This window comes from Mustela lutreola, chromosome 8 (assembly GCF_030435805.1).
Source record: "Mustela lutreola isolate mMusLut2 chromosome 8, mMusLut2.pri, whole genome shotgun sequence".
Classification (NCBI taxonomy): Eukaryota; Metazoa; Chordata; class Mammalia; order Carnivora; family Mustelidae; genus Mustela; species Mustela lutreola.
In genome coordinates this window covers 113,596,673-113,623,399 of record NC_081297.1, presented here as the reverse complement: position 1 = coordinate 113,623,399, position 26,727 = coordinate 113,596,673, and the positions used below count along the sequence as shown (strand labels likewise).

General features: G+C 37.7%; 1 protein-coding gene across 3 annotated transcripts in view; it reads left to right on the top strand.

Moving 5' to 3' along the window:
- Window positions 1-26,727, top strand: part of LIN7A (lin-7 homolog A, crumbs cell polarity complex component) — a 153,719-nt gene that overhangs the window by 99,783 nt on the left and 27,209 nt on the right. For all 3 annotated transcript variants that reach the window (XM_059186446.1, XM_059186445.1, XM_059186447.1), the window contains exons 3-4: window positions 13,246-13,317; window positions 15,667-15,876. In XM_059186446.1, coding sequence (XP_059042429.1) covers window positions 13,258-13,317; window positions 15,667-15,876 — 270 coding nt within the window. In that variant the 5' untranslated portion in view covers window positions 13,246-13,257. The remainder of the gene's footprint in view (window positions 1-13,245; window positions 13,318-15,666; window positions 15,877-26,727) is intronic.

Genomic DNA, 26,727 nt, shown 5'->3' with positions numbered 1-26,727 from the left:
AAAAACACACATAAAACAAGTTAATAAATTGGTTGGTTGATGAGGATGCTGTGACCAGAGGCTCGCAGGAACCTAGGCCCATGTTTCCCTGGGAACAATGGCTCAGAATTGGCTAATTCAGCATTTGCAGACACTTAATAGACCTTAACTACTGCAAGTCACAGGAATCAGTTGTAGTGCTCATTTTCAATATAATCATTCAAGAGGAGAGATCAGGCCTAGGAATGCAATTAATATGTATAAATATATAATTATAAAGATTCATGATTTGTTTTTTTCCAAGAGACTCAAAAATTATGATAAAACTATTTTTATAAGTTTCCCAGAAATCACCAAAATGTGCCTCACAGTAAAGGTAGTGCAAGCTGGAAGACTCGGTCAGAGCTTTGACAGTTATGACATCTGCCATCTGATAACTTCTTTGGAAAAGAACCAAATCTTCTGCTTCTCTATTTTGAAGATTTATTTCAAGGACTGCATAACTCCTATCTCAAAGTCTTTAAATGGGGAATTAGCATTCTCTTTAAAACTATTTTTTTAAATAGTAGAAGGAGCCATGGAACATTTGGAAAAATTGGTGATTATGCAATAATTTCATATTAAAACTCAGACCAAAACTTGGGATTCTTTCTGTTCATTTTTCAACATGTGTCTGTAGCCTCTCCTGTTCTGAAACTTCATTTATCAAGCAATCTTTTTTGGTAATAACTTAATTTCAGAAATATCTGTTTTAGTAATTTTCTTGCTTGTTAGGGTAAATTTTATCTATAGCAAGAATTGCTTCCTATAGTGAGTATAAGAAAATTTTGTTTCTGTGTATCACTTAAATTGGCAGGAGGTACAAATGGGGAGTTACTGAAAATACTTTGTTAATATCTTCTCTTTTTATTCAACTGTCTATAACTCAGTTTTAACATCAGTAAATTTTCAAGTAATCAAATAGAAAGAAAAAAGAAAAACAAAACAAAAGTAATTAGTAGATTAAAAAATAAGTCACATGATCTGATCCCAATCCTTTTGTGCATTAGCAACAAACTTTTATGGTTGAAAAATCATGTCTGTCACCAATAGGATTTTTTTCTAATGCACACTTTTTTATGACAATCAGTACCCACTCACCACCTAGCGTGGTTTTGCCATGAGCAGTGATAATGTATACAATCTGCTTTTGTGTTTTAATGAGCTGGTTATGATCTAATTGGTAAAATGCAGAGTTTAATTTTATGTGTTGTATTTATATGCTTAAGATTTAAAGAAAATCAAGATAAGTCTAATGTATATTTAGCAGTGAACGTACTGGATTTGATCAGGAAGTAATTACAGACCACTTCTCTTTTCTATTGACCCTATCACATTTATTCCGTTTTTTTTTTTAACAGACTTCTAGTTACAGCTAAATGGGTCTGTATTTTCTTGAGTCTATCTGAACATGAGAAAGAAGAGGTAGGAATGAATAGATATCCTGTGTATAAACTACAGCAAAAATGGTAATTGATAAACTCTTCCACATGGACAGGTGATAAGATCTGTACATAAGGTATAGAGTGCCTTTTATTTTTCATAAATACATATGGCACAGTATAAGATTAAATACAAGGAAACCATTAAAATAATATGAAAGAGTATTTAATACATGAGGAAAACATTCCCAATATTTTAAGTAAAACACCAGATTACAAAAAGTATATAGTGACTGAATTGATGTTGATTTTTAAAATTGAACAAATAAAACAGACTAGAAATAAATCTCCCAAAATGTTAACAGTGGTTGTATCCTAATACGGAATTACAAATTATTTTAACTTTTTGCTTGTACAGTTCTATAGTGTACAAATTTTCTATAATGTATGTAATTATATATGCTGGTAACTCACTTTTTAAAGATGTATCTATTTGTATTCTTTTTCTCCTGGATATAGTTTTTTCCTTTTTCTTTTTCTTTTCCTTTTATTTTTTTTAATTTAATTTTATTTTTTCGGTGTTCCAAGATTCATTGTTTATGCACCATACCCAGTGCTGCATGCAGTATGTGCCTGCCTTAATACCCACTAACTCTAGAAATATTTCACTGGAAAAGGCATATTTGTGAATTATTTAAGTTCAAAAAAGATGACTTGGCTCCATTGGTTCAATATAAGACTAAGGCTCAGTTTATACATTACATAGGTGGATGTTAGAGCCAGCCCTCAAGACCCCATTTTCTCACTCTAAATTTCTTCTAGAAGATAACATATACACAAAGGGCTTCATTTGCCAACTAAGTAGATAACTCACAAATTGTATCTTACAGTTTATATTCTTCCTCTGGCCTTCAGATCTACATATCTAGCTATCTACTGAACATTTCTTGGAGATCACAAGACAAATCAAGCAACATCATCCCAAATCAAACCCATTATCCAGCATCCCTGCCCACACCTCCACACTGGACCTCTTTCCGTCTTTCCTCACCCAGAGCCTACGAACACCAAGTTCTGTTCAGTCTACACCTTAGTTGTATGGACTATTTTGCTCTGAATTTTATTTAACATTTCTGGCCTCCCAAACTATAATAGTCTCTTTTTCAACCACAATCCATTTATGATGTCCCAAATATTATGTGGGACATATTTAAACTAAAAATCTAACCATTGTCTGAAATTCCAGTTTAATTGGGCATCCTGTATTTTTACTGCTACCTCTGGAAACCTATTATTAGTCATAATAATTTCAGTTCAGTCAACTGAATAATCGGGTTGGTTTTTAATAACGGAGTTGAGTTTTTCTTTAGTGTTTACTTATTAGTTCATATGACTCCTGTGACAATGACTGTACACACCAAAATGACCCAAATGATTAGTTCACTTACCACATATAGACCTGTTTGAAGAAGTAGAATTTTACAACACTTGCAAAATTTTAAGTGCATAGGTGAATTTTAAATTTTAAAATTGCTCCCAGTGAGCAATATTCTCGTGTTTTGGGACCCTTCATGAAATTTCACATCATCTTAATCCAATCACTAAAATGAGACAAATTTTTAGGCCCCAAACCTCATTTGAATTTTACCCCGAATAAACAAATAGAGATAATCCAGTCCCTTTGAGTGGTGTTAGACTAATTGGATATGACATCTTCCCAACATTTTGTTCAGGCATTTCCTGTCACAGAGGACTCTGGCTGTGTAACAAGGACAGGATGGGAACAGCTGCCTTAAGGGAATTCTTTTTTAGACAACCGTAAGGAAAGAGATTTCTCCCTGGTGGCTTGGCCACCTGCCATGTGGACCCTGTGAAAATGCTGTTATTTATGATCTCCCTTTGTTCCTTCAGTTATTAAATGATTTGTACAAAGCATTTAATTTGCCTTACCTTATGAAAGTTATATGTGTAAAGAACCCGCTAGGAAATATAAACCCATCATAAAAATAAGTAGAGAAATTAATAGTTAATGACACAGTTTTCTTTTAAATTATAGCCATTCCTCAGTTTTATAGCCTAACAGCTAATTATTGTACTTTTATATAACAGAATAATTAGTTGCAAAACTATAAAACTGAATAAAGTATTTTCTCTTCCCTTTGGAAAAATAAGTATAAGTACTGTCATTTTAATTCATTTAAAACAAGCGATATAAATAACCTCTGGAAATTTCACAATTGGTAGAGATCTGAGGACTGTGTTATGTAACACACCAATAGTTTTGAGGCTTTCCTACTGAGTCCCTACAAAACCAAAAACAAATTAAAAGATGTGCCATTTACTGTCAAGTGTGAGGGGGGCATTTAATCCTCATTGTTAAGTGACCCCAGAATACCCTCCTTAAGGGTCCTCTCATCCCTCCCACAACATTTAGGCAGTAGAGTGCTGGAGAACTTTCTTAATGGTTCTTCTTATTAGCATTAACCTATAAACATTTCAAAAAAACTCGTAGTTCATTGTAACTTGGCGAGGCAGATGGGTAGATATTTAAAGGCATCATTCTGTCCAAAATACTCTTCATCTTTATCTAACTCCAAGCACTAGAGATCACTTGCAACTTGAGGCTGTTTTCCTTCAGCAGAATAATACTATGTTCACATAAATCCTCTAAGACATGGGATTGGTCACAAATTTTGAACCCTTTCAATTCAGCTCTTCTATTGCTGTGGTCTACTCAGTGTCCTTTGAAGAAAGTCATAGATGGTATGTGTTACAGGGCAGCAGAAAGTCTGAGTCAGGTAGTTGAGCTTGGACTTACACAAGTGGATTGTGAGAGACAGACCTGAAGTGTCTACGCTGTTAAGATGTTTTATAGCCAATGGGTCCGGGAGTGCTCAAGTCCTCTTCTGCATTTCACCCTTCCTTCTCAGGGAGTTACCAACCAAGGATGCTAGATGAAAGGACCAAAACCAAATAAGAAACATATTACTGCTTTGTTAATGGCATGGAAAGTAACCAAATCCTCTGTAGGGCAGCTCTGTCTAGTAAAACATAGATTAGATCATGAATTTTGGGCCCAGACACCTAAATGAACCTATCTTTTCTCCAGTCTGAATTTGTGGTGTCTAGTTAAGCCTGCGAAAGTAGACTTTGAAACAACACGGCCAGCTACATCTGCCCCAGGTGGGCATCTCCTGCCTGATTTCTTGTGACATGGATACAGAAAGGGATGAAGGGGTGTCTCATGACGGCTGAGCTTTTAGAAACACGATCAGTGTCATTAGGAAAACTGTGGCCTAACACAGCTCCTGGTTGCTGACCAATCACAGGAGCAACAGGTCTTCCTTCCCTGTGGCTACTGGGACAAAAAGTAAGCAGGTATGCAGAGGCTAACATGGGGGAGGGAGGGCGGGCCAGAAGTTTTTAGTCTCAAAATGTCATATTTGTTTAAGATCTTCAAATTCAGTATTTATTGTTTGTTTATTTTTGCTTTTAATTATAGGTAATGTCATCTTGTTGATGACTTAGTTGTCAGCTGTATCTTGGCAGGAGACTGGTGAAGTAGGAGGCTCTGTAGGAAAGCTGATTTGCTTCTGGAGAGCAGTAGATGTATTGACAATTTTTTTTTTTTAAGATTTTATTTATTTATTTGACAGAGATCACAAGCAGGCAGAGAGGCAGGCAGAGAGAGAGGTGGAAGCAGGCTCCCTGCTGAGCAGAGAGCCTGATTTGGGGCTCGATGCCAGGACCCTGAGATCATGACCTGAGCCGAAGGCAGAGGCTTTAACCCACTGAGCCACCCAGGCACCCCTATTGACAATTTTTAATTGAGGTTTTTTTATTCAGTGCTGAAAGGAAGTGCTCTCTTTCAAAAAGCATTTACTATATACCATACCAGCACTGTTGAAAAAAAATGAAGTTTTGAGGCATACTGCCTAAAAAATGGTATTTTGTGGCTAAAAACTGCAGAGTTCATTTATCTTCCCTTCCTGGTTTGAGGACATAAAGAGTATTTTACATGGCACAGTTGTCACTGAACCAAGGAGGAAGGCTTCCACTTCAAGGTCCATTTCTGGAAGCAATGTCAGTCACCTGTTTGATTAGTCCAACAATACCATCAATTGCCTGCCTTACTGACTGAACCCTCTTCTGCAAATCATTTCAGCCTAATAGAGATGTATTGTCCTTTGCTTCTTTATACCTGTCAATATTTTTCTTGTCCAGCGGGTGGCATATTTTCATCAAGGTTGATGGCTATTAGAAAGCTATAGAAAAAGAAATTTTATCCTTCTTGGACTTTCACAGGATTAATTTGACCTTGGATGGTCTAATTGTAGCAGACATGACTGGTAACCAGTATGTGTCATTTTCGTTCCTTTTTGCAAACAATGGTTGGTTCGTTCTAGACATGAAGTTTTATACCTTAAATTCCTTAGTTTATAGGAATTCTAACACTGCAATTTTAAACAAAATGTTTGGCTGCTACAAAAGCATATGGAAAGCATATATGATGGATACATAGATAGTTATAGTTTTAAATACATAGCATTTATTTATGGCTGCCATTTTTCCGAAATGGAAGAAAAACTCAAGGCAAAAGTTAGGTATTTTTTGAACTATCTCTTTGTTAATAGATGAACCAATTTTCGGTTGATCTGGGATTATTTCTGCAAAACCTCTTAAAATAAGCAGATCGTATTTTCAGTAACTTAAGCTCTATCTCTATTTTATTTTAGCCATATGAAGTATGCACATCCACATCAAGGCACTTGATTTTTTGCATGCATGGACTCCACTCCACTAAATGCATTTAAATTTAGAGCCACAAATTCATTTTAATACCTCCCCTGCCTAAAATCTGCTTTCAGAAAACCTTCCATATTTTTAGTATATTATGATAGGTATATTGTGACTTAATATTGTAGATGTTGTCCAACTACCCAGGTGGCTGTAACTATAAAAGGATATGAAAAAGGATCAATCTTTGCTTTTAATATTATTAGAATATTTAAATACTTTGAAATCAAGATACCATATCAAATAACTTTCTTTATTCAACTCTTATCTGAGTTTCCAAATCTGAAAAATCAAGAAAACCACTAAAAATTATAAATATAGATACAATAATCAGTCTTAATACTTTTTTTTTTAATTTTTTATTTTTTATAATCATATAATACTTTTACTGGCTTTTTCTTATCTTCAAAATGTGCATTCTTACTTGCTTTTTAAATAAAAACTATAGATTTCATAAGTCTTAACGAACACTGTAATGTAGTAGGATTTGGACCATATCATTTTCCCATTTGGACTTTGTTTCTCATTAATTTGCTCTAATAATTCTGATCATTTGTCTTTCCACCTTTTTTTTTCCTTCTCGAGTTACCTAATGTAATTTTCATTATTCACAATGTTGCTGAAAGGTTTATTTCTTTTTTCTAGTCACTGAAATAGAGGAGTGTATTTAATCCTAATTGTAATTCTATTGACATTTTAGGAGCCAGCCTCTTCGTAATGAGGTACTACAAAATCTCTGGAGCATCCTTACTTGAAAGAAATGTTACCATCCATTAAAGTATATGTTGCTTTCCACATTTATAAACTTTAAGGCATGGGAACTGATGTCATCTTTTCATTCTACTAAGCACTTTAAATATATGTTGTTCTTTGTATTTCAAAGTCCTTGTGTTTCATTTCCAAAACCATGATGAAGTTTCAGAATATTTTCATCTCAAAATATTTTCTGCTTTTTTTAAAAATTTGGGTCATGGAAGTATAATTTACATAAAGTAATAATATTTCCTCTTTTCAGTGTACAATTCTAAGAGTTTTAATTGTCACAGGCAATCACATGATCATCACCATTGTCAGGATTAGGATTTCCAAGACACCCAAATTTCTTCATGTCTGGTGGTCAACTCTTCCCCATCCCCAACTTCTGGCAACTTTGATCTATATTCTGTTCCTATTATTTTCCCAGAGTGTCACAGACATGAAATAGTTTTGGATTCTGGCTTCTTTCATTTAAGCAACATCCATCTGGGATTCATCTACATCATCACATGTATGAGTAGTTTCTTCCTTTTTACTGCCAAGCGGTATTCCTTTGTACAGATGTGCTTCCATTTAATTATTCATTTGGCATCGGAGGCTATTTGAATTGTTTCCAGTTTGTGGTGTGTATGAAGAGGGCTGCTATAAATATTTGCACACCATTTTTTATGAATATATGTTTTTATTTATCTTGGACAAATAGCTGGAAATAGATAAGGGAATCTTAAGATAAGTGTAGGTTTAACGTTATAGCAAAATGGTATCCTGTTTTTGCAAGTGGTTGTGCCATTGAGCGTTCCTACCAGCAATGTACAAGAGTTCCGGTTGTCCAACATTCTTGCCCATAGTAGGTGTTGTCAATGTTTTTAAAAAGTCTAGACATAGTAAAAGAGTGTAGATGTATCTAATTATGTTTAATTTGAATCTTCCTAGTGACTAATGATATTGAGTATCTGTGGTGATGAGGATCTTCGTATTTGTCACCCATAGATCTTCCTTGATGACATGTCTATTCAAAGAGTTTATCCAGCTTTTAATTGGATTGTTTTCTTACTCTTGACTTTTTGGAAGTTCTTTATTATTTGTTTAAGCCACTGAAGTTGGATTTTCTGCTAACGTTCAGCCAAGAGAATTCCTGATTGCTATTATTATTTGAGTAAATATTAAATGGAACTCTGCTATCTTTATTTTTTTTCTTTTAAACTACATTTTAGTCTCTCCTTTCTCAGTATCTAAACCGTGATATTGACAAATTTGCATTGGACTGTCGGTAGGAAAATTAAACCCATCTTACCCAAGTGGAAAGTACTTAGAAATGTTGTAGCTGAAATTGTCCAGACATTTGGAGACCCAACTGATTGTGGAAACTGTAATCCCCACTGTACCTGACTGAAGCTCATGCAACCATTTTCTGTTTTCCCTTTAAGAATTCTCTTCAGGGGGGCGCCTGGGTGGCTCAGTGGGTTAGGCCACTGCCTTCGGCTCAGGTCATGATCTCAGGGTCCTGGGATCAAGTCCCGCATCGGGCTCTCTGCTCAGCAGGGAGTCTGCTTCCTCCTCTCTCTCTCTCTGCCTGCCTCTCTGCCTACCTGTGATCTCTCTCTATCAAATAAATAAAATCTTTAAAAAAAAAAAAAAAAGAATTCTCTTCAGGGCATCTGGTAAAATATTTTAGCTTCCTATAACAACTTCCTTCAAAGTTTTACAAATGTTTGCACAATGGTCTTTGAAAAGTAAGATAGGTAGGGGATACATTTTGTCCCCAGAAATTGATGAGCTCAGTAACTTTCATAAGGCAACATAGCTAATGGAAATAGAACTAATATCTCCCAGTTTTGACTTGACTCTAACTCGACCATGTCAGCCAGTATTTAAAAACCAACGGATCAGAATCTGCGGTGCCTTACAGAAGAAAAGACTAACAATAATATTTGGCTTCTTTTCCTTGACTCTCGGTACATTATAATCATAAAAGAATTTAAAATGCTATTTCACTTTCATTTGGATTGATGAATTTGTTAGTTTCCAAATCGTATGATACATTTGCAGCCACCACTTGTATAATGGTAGGGATCATATTTTACCTAGATGGATTTATTCCAAATGTAAACAAATATTGGTGACATCTTCCAAGTTTTTGTTTCCCCATTGCTGCCAAAATAATAGTAGTCTGATGCTGTCTCAATAAGAAAGCCTCGTGTGGTTGAAAGAGGGAAGATTTGGGAGGCAATTACATCTGAATCTCTACATCAAATCTGCCATTACCTGTGTGGTCACAGGCATGCTACTACCGTCTCTGTGGCCGGTTCCTTGTGTGTAGAGTGCCTGAGCCCTAAGTTGTGAGCATCGAATGAACTTACAGATATAAAACGCTTAGCATTACACTTGGCCTTGAACAAGTCTTCATCAGATGCTTACCAGAATCATGACTATTTACTCCAAAAGATATTTGTTGAACAAGACCCCCCACTTTTTTTTTTATCGTTTACAAGATCCTTTACCCAGTGCTATGTAAGTGTCTTTTTATGGCTGACTATTGATTATGTATAAGAAGAAATGATAGAGCATGATTTCTTAGTCCCGGGTTTTTCTATCTCAAGACTATTGACATTTTGGCAGATGGTTCTTTGTTCTAGAGAGCTAGTCTGAGCCTGGTAGGCTATTTAACAGCATCTCGGTCTTCTAATAATAGATGCCAATAACGCCATCCCCCTCTGCATAGGTGACAACCCAAAATGTCTCCAGACATTGCCAAATAATGTCTTCTACTATGCAAAAACAACCCCAGCTGAGAACTACAGTCTCCCATCGATTCTCTGTAAAATATTTTCATGGACTACCAATCCCAGGAGATGCTTCCCAAAAGATCCTAGTGTCAAATAAGTTGGGAAACATTGAATATTAATCATCATCATCATCATCATTATAGCTCATTTTTTTAATAAACTTATTACATGCTGCAAACTGCTCTGACCTCATTTAATCCTCTTAACAGACCTAGAAGTTAGTTACAACTCTAAGGTTTATGTTGCAAATGAGAAAATTGAACCGTAGTGAAATCAAGTAGCTGACCGGAACGTACAATGAATACATGGCATCTGCAGGACCTGTGGATTATCTGTCCATAAAGCTGCCTGTTGCATACTCCACTTTTTAATTCACAATTCAAATTGGAATATTAAAGATAATTATTCTTAAATTTTTGTTGACTTTATTTTAGAAACTCACAAAATTGCTTTCTGCTTTCATCCATTGATGACAACTTCCTCATTATTTGCTAATGATTGTCCTCATAAACATCCTTGGTTGCAAGCAAAGATAGAACTTTCCCTGGAAAAGATCACAAAAATGACTCCAGACAAATTCAAATGGTTTAAAACTAAGGAGGGAGAGATTCCTCTGCTTGGATGAAGCCAGGAACAAGAAATGGAGAAAATGATAATTGGGTCTTTTAGCATCGCGTTAAACAGGTATAAACAAGGGGCTGCCAGGTGAAAGGGCATTCCAAACAGAGCAAACCGTATATGCAAAGATGTAGGCAGCTGGAACTGTGTGATATGTTTGGGGAACAGTGAGGGTGGAGGAGAACAAGTAGGGGAATGAAGTCATGAGAAAAGGGTGGGTTCTGCATTATTGTCATTGGTTTAACTCCTGGAGGCATCTGACTTTGCAACTTTTAAGAGCTGAAGACAGCTAAAAGCACAATAGTGACATGGTCAGGTAGGTCCTTGACAATGGTAACCAAAGTTAATAGTGTTTGGTGGTGGGAGACCCAATGAAGACACTAATCCGAGCTTTGAGCAGGAGATAATGAGTTACGATAGAATGAAAGAGGAGCACCTGGGTGGCTCAGTTGGTTAAGCATCTGCCTTTGGCTCAGGTCTTGATCCTGGAGTTTCAAGATTAAGCCCCACATAGGGCTCTCTGCTCAGTGGGGAGACTGCTTCTCGCTCTGCCTCTCACCCCACTTGTGTTCGCTCTCTTTCGTGCGCGCTCTCTCTTTCAAATAAAAATCTTTTAGAAAAGAGATAGAATGAAGGGATTAGATTTAAGAGAGATTATTAACAAGAAAAGCAGACTAAGGAGAATCTTGCTCTTAAATTGTCTGTAAGATCAAATAAGTAGAACTAATTTGTGGAAGAGAGAGCTCTCCAAAACAAAGGAATGCACTTTCAAGGAAATAACATGGAAACATGTTAAGCAGCTGGTTAACCCGGAGAATTTGCATTAACAAGTCTTAGGTTGCACAAATGCTTTCCTGGAAAACTATTCCCTTCCCATTCAGACTTCTCACTACTTCTTAGTGAAATATAGGGCCAAGTGGTAGATTCTGAATGGTGCCCCTACCTTTCTACTCCAGGCCACCTTGTCTTTTTCCTTCTGAACATGCCCCTTGGGAAAGATGCATTAGCCTTAATGGAGACTCAACCAAATGTATTTTGAGAAATGATGAGCCAGCTAAGAAATGTTGGGAAGAGATCCATCTGAGACAGTCAGAGAACGATTGTTGAATGGATGCATGAATCACATTCTGAATTCACTTTAATAACTTTTTACTTAAGTGTGGAAAATAATTTTCTACTTCATCTTTTACTGAAGTAGCTAATTGATCACTCTCAAAAAAGTACCCCAGCAAAATTCCAAATGGACTTTTACCTCTACACATCATATAATTGATTTTTTACAACTTTATTATTTAAATCTTTAAAATGGGCAGAGAGTCTAACATATTTAACCTTACTGGTTTCTTTCCTAAATGTCGTCTTCAAACTATGTTTTAAGGGTCCTTCTCTATACTTAAGCTTATTTATGATGAAGCAATGTATTTTAGCACTGATATACAGGTTTTATAACCCTATCCCTGACAATTTAGAAGGAAAACATTTTTTTTCTACTACATTCTAACAGTTTTCATAGTTGTGCCTAAAATCGTAATTAATAATAATGCCTGCTATTTAAAAAGTGGTCTTTAAGTGCCAGAGTATTAATTCTTGAAAGTATTATTTCAAGAAAAAACTATACTAAATAAATATTCTTTACCCATTTCTCAGATGGGCAAAAAGAAGGTCAAACTGGTGAAGTGGTTCAACCAGGACCTCGTAGTTCCCCAGTTAGACTGCGAGGCCTAAACTTTGGTCCATTAGTCGGCAAAAACTATGTGCTTAGTACAATATCATTCTGAGTCCAGATTTTACTTCTGTTATTTTTATTTAATTTAAATGTTAATATGAGCCCATAGCTGATATGTTCCTCTCTTCAACTAGTCCTAAGAATCTCTGTCTTTACTTGTCCCTACCCCCGAATACCATTTATCTTCTATATTTATGAATTATGAATATGTGTCATGAATGGTAACATACCTTCCAACATGCAAGGAAAAGATATTGTTAGGCCAGCTTTGTGGAATATTAATTTATGAAACTATTTAAGATTTAATTTATTTTAGAGAGAGAGTGTGTGAGAGGGGGAGCAGAGGTGGGGGAAGAGCAAAGGGAGAGGGACAGCAGACTCTGTGCTGAGCTCTATCTCTGTCTCACTACTCTGAGATCATGACCTGAGCAGAAAACAAGAGCCCCACACTCAACTGACTGAGCCACTGCAGCGCCCTAAAAATTATTTTTAAAGTGCTACTTTAAAAATAAATTTTTAAAAAATTTAAAAAACATTTTAAGTACTTTTAAAGTGTTACTTTACTAGGGGTGCCGGGGTGGGTCAGGCGTTAAGCATCTGCCTTTGGCTCAGGTCAGGATCCAGGGTCATGGGATCGAGTCCCATGTCAGGCTCCCTGCTTAGGGAAAGCCTGCTTCTCCCTCTCCCACGCCCCCTGTTTGTGTTCCCTCTCTCACTGTCTCTCTCTCTGTCAAATAAATAAACAAAATCTTAAAAAAAAATTTAAAGTGTTCCTTAGATTCAGGATATATATATATATATATATATATAATTTTATCACATATTTGAGAGACAGCACTTTATGAAATGGTAAAAATTCCTACTGACAAAGTAGTTTTTATAAAACTAAATATAAAAGTTTTTATGTTTGACCAATGCAGATAGCCAATAATAAAAATGGTCGTCTTCTCTGTTGCAGCCATCCCCCACCAAAAAAAAAAAAAAAAAGGAAGGAAGGAAGGACTTTTGGTCCCAATCACCAGGATAACTGACCCAGAGCTATTTCGCATTGTGACATAGAACTTGGTTTTACGATGAAAATTTGTCATCCTATCGCAATGAAAGAATTGATATTCGTAATGTTCTTACCCATTCTTTTTTTTTTTTAATGTGAACATTTTAGGTGTATCAATACATGCACGAAACGATCACTGTTAATGGCTGTCCTGAATTCCGTGCCAGGGCCACAGCAAAGGTAAGGCTTGAGTAACTTTGAAAGTATACTTGACCCCAGTGATCTAGTAATTGATTGTGCGCGTGTGTGTTTCAGGTATTCTCGTGTGTACACTGTAAGAGAATTTAGACATCAGTGGCAGCCCAGAGTCTAGAACCAGTACTACTTCCCAGGTAAAAATCCTAATGGACAATTGAACGTTTCTGCTGCTTCTGTAGCTTAAGAAAGGAGAATGATTTCATTAAACTCACTAAACGTCCATTTGGCACAAGCAAATCTACTGGTTCATTGTATGAGATCATATGTGGTTTTCTGACACATGTCTCTGATCCAAAAGAGCTTGTTCCCTATTCAGTGCATGAAGATTTATTTGCACAAGTCAAAAGATTTGACTTGAAGCAGACTTGAAGGGAACTCCCCTGAAACCCACTGACCTAGCATTCTTCCTTATCTTCAGCGCTGTGGGTAGCTTGCGGAAAGAATGTGACCTTGACCTAAAGGGAAAGCCCATCACCTTTTGTGGTACTGACCACATTTGTTCCTTGAAGACTCAAATCCAGAGACTGCAGAGAAATGGAACTGCAGAGTTAATGGAACTCTGTCCCTAACAGAACTCTTATAGCAACAGGATTATGAAATTATCTGGAAAATAGACCATTAGGAAACAACAGTTTTAAACTAAGACCACTGATGCAGTTCTTATTTTACAAACACAGAGGTGTTACAATAGGTGCACAACAACTTGCTTTTCAAAAGCTCTTCTCTTTCTAATAATGTATGAGAAACAAGAACTGGTGAAAATAATCAGCATTTTCCATTGAATTCTTTTGTGTTATATCACCTCGTTTGGTTTCTCTCCTGATTTTTTTAATTGTCATTCTGTAACTGAACATGGTAGATTTGTAAGTTGTTTTGGTTTGTTTTGTTTTGAACCCAGACAAAAAGAGAGTGTTTTTATCATTATATCCTGCTTTGCTTGTACTGAAGTGGAACACACACAGAAAAATGATCCCTACATGGTTTAATTAAGGGGAAAGTGAATTATGTAGTGTTTTACCATTCTCATTTCTTATTCATGTAGAACAGCAGGATAGCAGCATACTGTTGCAATAGCACAATATTTTCTGGTTGTTTCTGGGCTGTCTGCATTGCATCCATGTCAGCCATTAAAATCTATGCATGACGATGAGGTTTGCATGAGCAAATGCATGTAGCTAAAAACAAGCCATTATTTCCATATCATTCACTAAATGCAGACAGTAGTATAATGCTCAATTGATGTGACAATGCTGTGTGTGGAAAAGAATGGACGGTAGTTGGCAATCAGTACTTTCAGAGTGTGGAGTAAATCACTTCATGGTAGGCCTCTAATCAACTGTGGTTAAGGCAGGTGAATGCAAGTGGAAAAGAGGAAGCAGATAGAGAATCTTCTCTTGGTAGAAACTACTTCAGGGCTGTTCTTTTCTTTCCATGAGGGGTAGGAACTAATGGTAAGTTGTGTTTTCGACTTATTTTTTAAAAATTAATAGATGAGTCTTAAAACTATGTCTATAGTAAATGAAATTTTGGACGTGTTGATATAAAACCATAGACTGCTCATTTTTGCCCACAACCCCACAGGAGGTGAAATATTAAATGTAAAATATCCTTACCAGATAAGAAGACTTCTCATAATAATGCCCAACATTGATGTGAAATACTAATAATCTGTTTGAATCTATTGTTTTAGCTTTTATTTTCCTCTAACTATCCTCAATCAAAAAAGAAAGAAAGAAGGAAACCCTAAAAACAAAAACCAAAAAGAACCCTCAAAACTCAATTTGCTAAGCCAGTGGTCAGGCCAGAGTGAGATTATATACGTATCCGCCAGAGTTTATATGTATAAGTGCTTCTAAGTACATTGAGTAAATATTCATGAGCATTTATGGGCAAGCACTGGGCAAGACTGTGTCACACAAAGAAGCAGATTACGTAATCTTTGCCCTTCTGGGGCTCACGGTCAACATGTACACAAAATCATTAGAGCACGCGCAGGGTGTGGAGGTAGTCTATGGACCCAACCTATTTTGGAGGGCAAGAAAAGGAGGAATTTCAGCTGCCTCAGGTACCTGGGAAAGAGTTTGGTGAAAGGGGACATTTGTATCAGAATGGATGAATTCTAGAAAGCCGGAAATAGCCAGTTAGGGCTTTGCCAAAGAAAGGACTCCTAGATGACATTTAAGCGAAGCAAGCTCCCTCCCCACCGTGTTCTTTTTTCCCACAGGAGAATGCTATAAAAATAAGAGGAAGTGCCCGACCCTACCCACTGCAAAGCGTATGAAGAGCCTTATTTCCCTCGTTTTATTACCCAGTGACCATCTTTTCTTTCAGGCAACAGTTGCAGCTTTTGCAGCTAGTGAAGGCCACTCCCACCCTCGGGTAGTCGAACTGCCAAAGACTGATGAAGGCCTTGGTTTTAACGTGATGGGAGGAAAGGAGCAAAACTCCCCCATTTATATCTCTCGCATCATTCCTGGAGGGGTGGCCGAAAGACACGGAGGCCTCAAAAGGGGAGACCAGCTGCTATCAGTGAACGGAGTGGTATGTTCCTAAAATAACCAGAGGTTTTCTCCCCTGAGCACCTTTCTCCCCCCTGCTGTTCCTGAAGTCAATGTTGAAAACCCAGAAGAAATCAGAATTTTGCGTCCAAACGGCTTCCTTCGTGTTGATGGATGGGAAACCCACAAAAGCAGTCACTTTGTATAGTTTTCAGGTTTTGTTTCGTTGGTTTGGGTATGATTAATATGAACTAGTTAGAAAACCATCCCAAAGAGTCATCCCAAGTAGTAGAAATTTCCCCGATACGACACTCTAATGGATTTCATGTTTAGAAGAACATAATAATCCCAAGGCACTTTTTATTCAAATTACTATAGAAAAATATATGCATTTAAGAAATAAAGATAAAACTCCTCACCCTGTATTTTTTATTTTAATTAAAGAGGAAGGATAATTTTAATGAAAAAGATAACGCACAGCTAATTCCTTAATGTACAGCTCTAATAAAAATATATTAGCTCTTCCCCAAAAAAGCTTGATTATGTTATATATTCATCCTGTATATTTTCATTTTGGCATGAAGTTAAGGCAGATTAAAATATGTAACATTTTAAAGTACAAGTATGAACATATTTTTTTTTCATACCCTTGCATTCTTTGGATGCCATTACCTCCACATGTAATAAGGACTTGCTTAAGAAATAGCTTTATCTGAATCATTTTCTCCTCCTAACTTTTACTTACATCAAAAATAATTGAAAAGCATAAATTTCAGAAGTTTAAATAGGAACAGATCAGTGTTCACCTGTGTATTATTCTCCTAACAGCTTTTCCTGAGAACTTAAGATTTTAATTAATCAACTAGATCTGGGTTATTTGTGGCCATGTTGATCTCTGCTTAGAACCCAACATCTAAAATAAAACACATCTGGATTGTGATATTGGTAACGAAAGGGTAAATTCTTGTGTATTTATATCTTGTATTTTGTTTGTTTCTTTTTTTATTTTTTTGTCCTAACTAGTAGTTTTACAGAACCCCAGACTACTCATTCAACTCTGCTGACCATCGATGGCCATAAAAATCATCAATCCATGAAAATTGTATGTCCCTTCAGCATTCCAGTTCTCAAATTACCATTTCATTTACTTTTTTCTATGTAACAATGCTTTGCGATGAGCTTTCTTGTTGACCTTTAGGTAACTATGACTTTTTCAAAGCATCATTCTACTGATCATTTCAGAGTCCAACTTTCTGGTAGACCTAGGTCATTCAAGTATGTCACAAAGTAATCTGTACCTCAGTGTATGAATTTGCTATAGTTTATCCGAAAATATAGGGAAGATCAAAAGAAAATATAGATTTTTTAAAAAATGAAAAGTACAGGAAAGAACCAAAAATACATTAATAGAAATTGTGATTATATATAGCAACAATAAATGTCAATGAAATCGATTTAATGGGTGGTTGGTTGACATTTAACTATCTGTCAAGGGAGCTAAAGAGCCTTTGTTTAACCCATGTATTTGCAAGGAAACAGATGTAGGCATTTCATAATCTCTCGTCTATTCCTTGCAGTGACCATGTGACTTTATCTGGGAGGCTGCAGGGGGTATTGGAGAGTGGAATCAGATGCATCAGTCTCTATCACTCAAAATTCATATGATTATAAGCTAACATCCCCCACACTTGAATTCCCTAGCCACAATAAGGGGAGTTGTAAGAAAGGGCCCTGATGAAGATTAAAATGAGGCAGACTGTCTTTTAAGAACTGTCCTGTCATAATTTGGTGAAACACCCTTTGATAAATAAGGAAGGGTGTTTACTGAAGAATGTAGAAGAGGGTTAGCGGTAGCCCCATGATTATTAATGCTAGCCTTGCTAAAAAGTATGTCTTAAGGCAAGTTTTACTATACAGGCAGGTGTATTTTATTTTATTTTTTTGAAGATTTTATTTATTTATTTGAAAGAGAGAGAGATAACAAGCAGGTGGGAGGAACAGAGGGAGAGAGAGAACAGACTCCCTACTGAGCAGGGAGACTGACTCAGGACTGATCTCAGGACCCTGAGATCATGACCCGTGCGGAAGGCAGTCGCTTAACCGACTGAGCTACCCAGGCGCCCCTACATGTAAGCCTATTTCAGCAAACATGTTAGCAAAAAGGCACTTATTCATTCTCTTTCAGAAGTTGATCAAATTCTACTTCTCTGTCCATTCAGATGTTTCAGTCATTTCCTGGGAAAAGAGGTTCACTTGAAGCAGATGAAACAACATTCCAGGGCCAGGATTTTGCTACCCTTACCTTCAGTCTCAGACAATGAGAGATCCTATTAAACTGGCAGTTAGAAATCAGAAGCTTTAGTGATCAGACTTGGGCCGCTAATCCTATGGTATGGGCTATGAGCCTCCTCAAGATTTTTGCACCCTGTTTGTGCAAAGATGGTGAGTGTCTCCAAAAGTCTTTAATATTCCACGTATACTTAAAACTCTTCATCTTACCAGTGAAGTTCCATTTATCATGTAGTTAATGAGTCACTAGTTTCACCAATTTTGAATCCATTTCTGATATACTTTTGCTAATAAGCAAAGCATAATTTTTTCAGTGAAATCGTATAATTAATGCTTTTACGGTGGCCAAGCTCTTGGACTGGTTTAAGCTTCTCAAATTAGGGTTTCAAGTATTGCACATCCATATATTTAAACTATATGTTATAAGCGACATATTTTAAAGTTTTTTAAAAGTAAGTTGTATACATTTTAAGAGTGCCTAATATTGACTAGATGTTCATTAAGAGGTAGTTTTCATTCTGTAGATGAGAAACTTCTTGAGTTTCTCCTAGCCATGCAAAGAGTAATTAATCCCATGCAAGAACCCCAGGCTTCTAACACCTAATCCAGAAGTCATTTCAGTATAAATTTCAGTCAGATAGAAGTACTTAATTAGAAAAAATAATAATAACCCCATAATGGAAGAGCTAAAAAAGAGGAAAGATTGGCAAATGATCAAATTATTTCTCTTAACACCTTAAAGTACCATTTGAGGAAATTACTATGGGAGATTTTGAGAACATGTCATTATAAACTGAGAAAAAAAAAATTAGAATAAAGTGATCTGAAGGGCTGAAGCAAACCTAAACTACTTTAGTACAAGTACTCTGGGGAACATTTCCTAAAGTCCTACTTAAAAAGTGAAGAAATTATTCCATGGGTCTTTATACATCTGAAAAGATATTTGAAAGTATGTCTTGATTATTATGTATGTTTGTTTTTTTTTTCCCTGCCTCCTTTTAGAAAGGATATGTCACAATGTCTGATAAAAAAAAAAATGTATATATAGAACTATTAAAATGCACGTTCGGTAATAAAGTGGGATGATGGAAAGAGGGAAAAATAAATAAGTAGATATAAAGAAAAGATACAGCAATGGAGCAGGTGATTTTCAGTTTCTCTCTTAGTGTCTTGGAAGACAAAACAGAAGGAAACTCATACCAGCTCAGCTATCATTGGAGGGAATTTTTTTTTTTTTTTTCCCTCTAAACCTGAGCTTCGGAGAAATTTCCCATGGGATTCTTACAAATGGGACATTGAATCACCTAATACGATTTTCTAGAAAATACAGAGGCCTTTTGTGTAGGGCTACTTCTTATGTCAATCCTCAGTAAAAACAGAGCTGAATGCTCGATTAAAATCTAACATTAACAGAGGGTCAAAATGTTACTGTTCGAGTTTATAGCTTTGTATTGATCTTCTTTTCACCCTTCTCTGCCCAAGTATGTCATCAGCAATTTTGAGAAAGGACTCAAGCGTGTAAGCCTTTTTTTTTTTTTTAAAGGGTGCAGCCATTGTGGAGGCGGCAAAGACAATAAATAAATTTAGTGATAAAGCCCAGATAGTAAAAATAAAAACCTCAGTAGAATGGTAGAATAGGCCTAATTTTTTTTTAAAGATTTTATTTATTTATTTGACAGACAGAGATCCAAATAGGCAGAGAGGCAGGCAGAGAGAGAGGAGGAAGCAGGCTCCCCACTGAGCAGAGAACCCGATGCGGGGCTCGATCCCAGGACCCCGAGATCATGACCTGAGCTGAAGGCAGAGGCATTAACCCACTGAGCCACCCAGGTGCCCCAAGAATAGGCCTAATTTAATGGGAACCTACATGAGGTCTTGCTCCTGTGCCCACAATACTAGCTACCTCTGTGCAAAATCAGAGAGGAATGACTAAACATCAAAACCAGAGAGGAAAAAAAAAAATGGGGGGATTTCAGTTGATTTCAAGAGGAATATGAGGGAAGTTGGAAAAAATAAAAAGAACAACACAAAAACATATTAATGTGAGTGTCAGGACATTAATGCAAATATAATGTACAGACATGGCAGGAAACTGGTCCAGCTCTGGAATGTGCTGTTCAGCTCACACCCCATTGTGCTCCAGCCCTGGTTCCATCCCTGTGGAGAACAATTAAGTCCATCCAGACATGAGCAGTCTTGTATCCAATGAACATGTTAAAGAAGGAAGAGAGTTGTTTAGGATGGAGAAGATAACATTTAGGGGAATGATGCTTGTCTTCAGTCATCCTGCCTTGTGTGAGGTGCCTGATGGCAGAACCAAGGCCCTTGGGTAGAAGTCATAAGGAAGGTATTTCAAACTTATTATACTAAAGAGCTTTTCAACACATAGAGCTCTATAAACGGGGAAAGACTGAATCCTGAAACAGTGTGTGCCCATCATTTGAAGTTTTGATCAGAGAACAGAAGAACCACCTTGAAGGAGTATTTTAGAGTACGTGTAGAGAGCTGGAATAGTTGGCCCCAGGTTCCCTTCTAACTCTGTAACGGTGATTCTGTGCCCTCAGATGGAATTTCCCTGAGACCACTATACACACCCCCACACACCCCTTTTTATACAGGTAAGTAGGTTCCAACTACTCTCTGTGCACACATGACTAATGCGAGATTTTTCCTGAACAGAACAATTAGGAAGCTACTACAATATGATACTTTGTTTACTTAGAACTTTATAATTTATGAGTGGCATTTACATGATATTCTCACAGTTGTTCCTCAGAAGAGTCGAGCATGAAATGGGTAGCTCGGCCAGAGTTTGTTCCCCGTCCCACCGCGCACACGCACACACACACAGAAATGGTTACACAGAAACCCACACTGAAATACACACACGGGAACTGAATTCCAGTCTTTATTGTGATCATAACAGATGCTTACCAAATGTTAACTATTAGTTATTTAAAAAGTCAATCCCAGTGAAATCTGAGTAAGTTCCATGGGTTGTGCCAACATCAGTTTTCTATTTTTAACATTAAACAATACTTTTAAAAGATGCTAATATTGGGAGAAGCTGAGTAAAGGGTGCGTGGGGCTTCCCTCTCTGTTGCTTTTCAACTTTCTATGATTCTATAATTATTTTCTAGTAATCCTTTTTAAACAGAGAAATTTCAAAAGAATCCACTTGAAATAGGATATCCTACTGGTACTGATGGAAGAGAGGGCAGGTGGGAAGCAAACAGCAGAAGACAGAAAGATACAAGCACCAGAACTTTAAAAATATGTCCTAGTGGGAAGAGGCCTTCATTAGCCTCTGAAATCCATGCGTGTTTTTAGAGCATCATTGGTGGGAAAATTGCAGTTAAATTTGCCCAGCTCTGTAGTTAATCCTAAATAAAGCTGTTGATACAGTGTATGCACAGTGCTAATTGATTTTTAAGCATAACAGATGAATGAGCAAAAGTTTAGGGATGGAACAGAATAAATTGTTTTCCTGGAATTTGGCTTTTTTCCCATTTTACAAATACCTATGCCAAGTTCAGGGTGAGTAGTCACAGTCTAAATTACTTATGCAGAAATGCTGTCAGGTGTGGAATGAGGGCGAAACAAAAATTAGAATTCCTTAGATTTGAGCTCTGAAGAGCTACAGTATCCCAGAAGGGAAATCTGTGTGAAAATCTTACTTGCCCATTACCTGAACCAAGAGAAAACACAAATAAAATAATTTTTAAAAGTTACTATGAAATGTATTAAGATTTCTATGAAAATTTAAGCTCCACATCAGAATGGGGGCCCAATGACAGTAGTAATTGTTTTATTAATTATTTTTATTAACATATAATGTTTTATTGGCCCCAGGGGTACAGGCTTGTGAATCGTCAGACTTACACACTTCACAGCACTCACGATAGCACATTTTTGTTCATTGCCTTACCTTCAGCCTTGAACAGTCCCTTTACGTAGACAAGGCTCCATATCGAATCGCTGGACACCAGACACCATTGTAAGCACTCTACAAAATGAATTTGTTGTTTCCCCATAATGATCTTTTGTGGTAGGTGCTATTATTAGTACTCTTATTTTACAAATGGGGAAACCGAGGAAGAGAGCAATCAAGCAACTTCCCCAAGGTCATACAGCTACTGAATGACAGAGTTGGAAATTCTAACTCAGGCAGTCTCAGGCCTTATTCATTCATAAAGGTAAATATATACCTTAGCCATTAATAAATTCATATTTTTTTCTATCTGTAGGAAAAAAATCAAGGTATCTTTATGGGTTTACGTAAGTGCATTATTGGTGGGAAAAGGGCCTGTCCTTTTTCTCAGACTCTCACAAGGGGCTTTGACCTTTCAAATTTAAGAAACATTCCTAAAAATAGTCATGTCTTGGAAAAGGATGCGTTTACTTGAAATCAGGTGGCTCAGAATACGGAAGGGGCCTGAAGAGCTTAGTTTGAATGTATTTGAGCTGTTCCACAGCTGGCTAACCCTTCAGTCCACTCTGTGCCAGACGCAGAAATCTCAGAGGCCACAGCGTGGCCGGAAACACCCGTTACAGCTCCCACTGACCCACAACCCCTGCCCATGTCGCTTGCCCGTTAGAAGGGAGCAGGCATAGACCTCAGCAGGGGAAGGCAGAGAGGCAGAGCCTCTGTCTTCACTTTCCCTAGAGGCCTGCGGTGAGAGTCCCCAGCTCCGCTGTAGACCACGGGGCCACGAGGAAAGCTATTCTCCTCAGTTCTTCTTTCTGCCTAGGAGGCCTTTCCAGATTCTTCACCTTTCTTGGCAACTGAGTGGCAGATTGTTTCCATTATAATTAAATAGGAGTGCAAGCTCGAACCTCATTTAAGTACTGAATACTTTTGTTCTCTGGATGTCTTCATGAGATACTCCACTCACAACTGTAAAGGAGCCATGAGAAATACAACTGTGTTGTTTTATTATCCCAGTCACCTTGGGAGGGACACACCCAAGGCACCAGGCACCATATCCTCCAGTACGTGGCAACGCTGAGCAGGGAGTGGTCTGATCCCCTTTGTCCTGATGTGGCTTGTGAGGTCGGCCACCCCAACAGAACAGGTGACAAGAGCTCACAGGCTATAGCAGCTGCCTTCCCGCCGTGTGGTTTCAGCCTGCTGCCCTGGGCCCTGTGAGTACTGGTTCTCAGACGTGAACAGCTCTACTTGAGATTTGAGCATCCAAATCTCAATCCTGAGATTGTTCTGGTAAAACTGACTGAAAATGGCTCAGTGCCAGGACATACTCACATTAAGGCAGTAATAAAGGATATCTAGATGCTCAAAAGCACTCCTACACATGGGGTCAGACTGACCTACATCTCTGCTTAGCTTGCTGACAATGGGTTTTTGATGGTTCTCTGTAGTTGCTAGTGCAGTCTTGCTCAGTTATTTTTACCATTTGTTGTTTGTGTTTTCCTTGTTTTGTGCTATTTTAGCAATTTTTTTTCATTCATTCAACAATTATTTGTAGAGCAATTATTATATGACAGCTGCTGAGCAAAGCCCTGGGTACAGATGGTGAACAAAATAAAAAAGGTTGTAAGTCTCATGGAACTTTCTGCCTGGTAGAGAGTAGGAAAGTGATGCTGATAGTGATAATGAGAATATACACATAAATCTATATGGTACTGATGATATATCTGTCACTTCTCCAACCTGAAGGAAATCACCCTGATGACTGAGTTCCGTTCTACACTGGCCAGAATAATGAGATTTTCACTCCAGATAGTTGATACAGGAGCAGTCCTATGGCTGCTCCAACAAATGATCACAAACTTGATGGCTTAAACAATAGAAAAGAGTTCTCTCAGAGTTCAAGAGGCCAGAAGTCTGACAATAGTTGAATGACCCAAAACCAAGGGGTGAGCAGGGCTCTACCCCTTCCTGAGTCTCTAGAGGACAATCCTGTTCTCTTTCCGCTAGCTCTAGTGGCTGCAGACATTCCTTGACCTGTGGCTATCTCGCTTAAATCTCTCGCCTCCATGGTAACATTACCTTTCTCTCTCCCCGGTCAAACCTTCCTCCACTTCCCTCTTATAAAGACGCTTGGGGTTGCACTTAGGGCCCACCTGGATTGTGCGGGATAATCCCCTCCTCTCCATTCTTAATGCAATCACATCAGCAAAGCCCCTTTTTCCATGTAAGGTCACTTTTGTAAGTTCCAGGGAATAAGATCAGCCTAAGACCAGCCTTCTACAGCCTTCTGCAGGGTGCTAAATCCAGAGGGCATATGAGTGTCCAAGACCATGGAATAGGACAGCCTCAGAGGCTGGGGGCAAATTGGTTTTCCAGTCTTAGGCAAGCATGTGCTGAATCTTGTTCACCTTCCGATCCTCCCCTGCCACCTTGGAAACTTTCCTCCTTTCACTTTTTGTCTATCCAGTCGACGAAGCCCCTCGGCCGCCTCTTTGCCGTCCCCCCAGCCCCAATTCTATCTCATCTTTGGATGATGGAAGACACTGCTGCCATTTCTTTCTGCAGAACAGCCAAAGGTTTTCAGCTATTTTTGAGTCCTTTTTTTGTCACCTGGGTGTGGTTTGAAGGAAGCCAAGGGTATGGGGGGTGGGGAAACACAACACACAAAAAAACACAAAAATTTATTCTTCTGGATATAAAACTGCCTCATCATTAAGCCCTGTGACAGGTGCCAGAAAGGGAAAAGGAGAAGAAAATAAGGTGCTGTATAAAAGAGTATGAGAAGGTACTTTGAATAACCATTAGGGATAGTCTGTCTGAGACAGAGGGCAAGAAGAGTCCGTTGTCCTCAGAGGAGAGAGTTTGTGTGGGGGCACCCAGGTAAGAAAGTCCGTAGGACTGGCCAATATGAAAGGAGCGACTGCATCCTGGAGAGTCAGATACCATGAGCTCAAGGGCTGGTTGGGAATGGGACAGATTCATGTAGGTGCAACCAAAGAGGTTTTATTTCCTTTTAAGCGCAAGAGGAATCTTGATGTCCATCTACTCTGAAATCTGATGATAGGCTAAGGATTTCTGATACCTTCTACGGCTATTCATTATGAAATGAAACATGTGATACTTTTTCACTATTTAAGTATGGTGTTTTTTGGTCTCTTATTTACATTTTCTTTCTGTACTCTTACACCACTTGACTAAGATCGGGCACCTGCTAACAACTTCAAAGCAATTTTCTGTCTTTCTATCCTACTTTTAATGGAAATGAGAACACTTTCACTGCCAATTGATATTTTCAACATCTCAATTAAGACATTAAAATTCGAGTTCTTTATAGGTTCTGAGGCATGTAAGGATATTCTAGCCATAATAAGATCATTTATTTTTTTTTAAGATTTTACTTTTTTATTTGAGAGAGAGAGAGCACAAGCAGTGGGGAGGAGTAGAGGCAGAAGCAGACTCCTCACTGAGCAGGGAGCCCAATGCGGGACTCGATTCCAGGACCCTGGGATCACAACCTGAGCTGAAGGCAGACGCTTAACCACGTGTCTCAGTTGAGCCACCAGGTGCCTGATCATTTACTCTTTGAAACTCTGCTTCATCATATACAATGCAGAAACGACAATACCTTTCTTGCAGGGCAGATGTGATTAACTAAGAGAAAGTATGTGAAAGTATCTGCCACTAAGTATCTGCCATTAATTCTTACTAATGACTATTTATATTAACTCTTAATGTAAATATAACTCTTAATGTAATAACTCTTAATGTAAATAACATTTAAGACAGTTAAGGGTCCCTTCCTATCTTATAATTTTACCGGTATATATATTTAAACTCTCATTTCAGGCTAAGTCATTTCCTTTGCTCTGCTCTCTGTTTATCTTCAAAAGACAGTAAAAGTCCCCTGTTGACCATTCTAAGTCCAGAGGCAGTTGGAGCCTATTCATTGGTTGATATTGACAAGTCATTGGATTTCTTGGTGTTCTTATACCTTCAAAACTGATATAAGAGCACCTCTCCAATCTACCTTGCTTAATAGTATTGAAGGTAAAAGAGGGAATTAATGAATATAGATAGCATTGTCAAAAAGAAGACTGTATCTTTCCACTAAAAAAAAAAAATGCACCATTATTGCCGTATATTATTATCAAAAAGCCTTTTCCCTCAAGCTCCCAGATGGGTCTGTCTGTATTTCCTGTTGCTACAGAGTCTTAATTTGCAAGTGCTGAAAATGGAAGTAATCATCCTTCTTCTGTTGGCTGAGAACCATGTGGTTTATCTCAAAGGAATACAGCATTTGTCTTCAAATTCTGTGCTTCATCGAGTTCTGGCATCATTCTGGCTTTGAGGAATTCACCAAACTCAATTACTGGTTATTGTTATAACCATTAGCAGAGAAGCCAATTTCTATTGCCTAAGAGCTGTGCTTGATGATTCAGTTTAAGCTTAACTGGCTTGAGAAAGAGCATTCTTTTAGGTTATTAAATGTTGGTCCACAGACTGCTGGCACCAGCCTAAAGCAGAGTTAGGATGTTGTTAATATACCACGATTCTGTAGGTATGCCTAATGAAATGCAGACCACGTGAAAGCCAAGTTTGTGGAGTTTTCCACAATGGATTTTGATCTTGTCTTGTTCTTGATTACATTTACAAAGACAGAAGATGCCGATACAA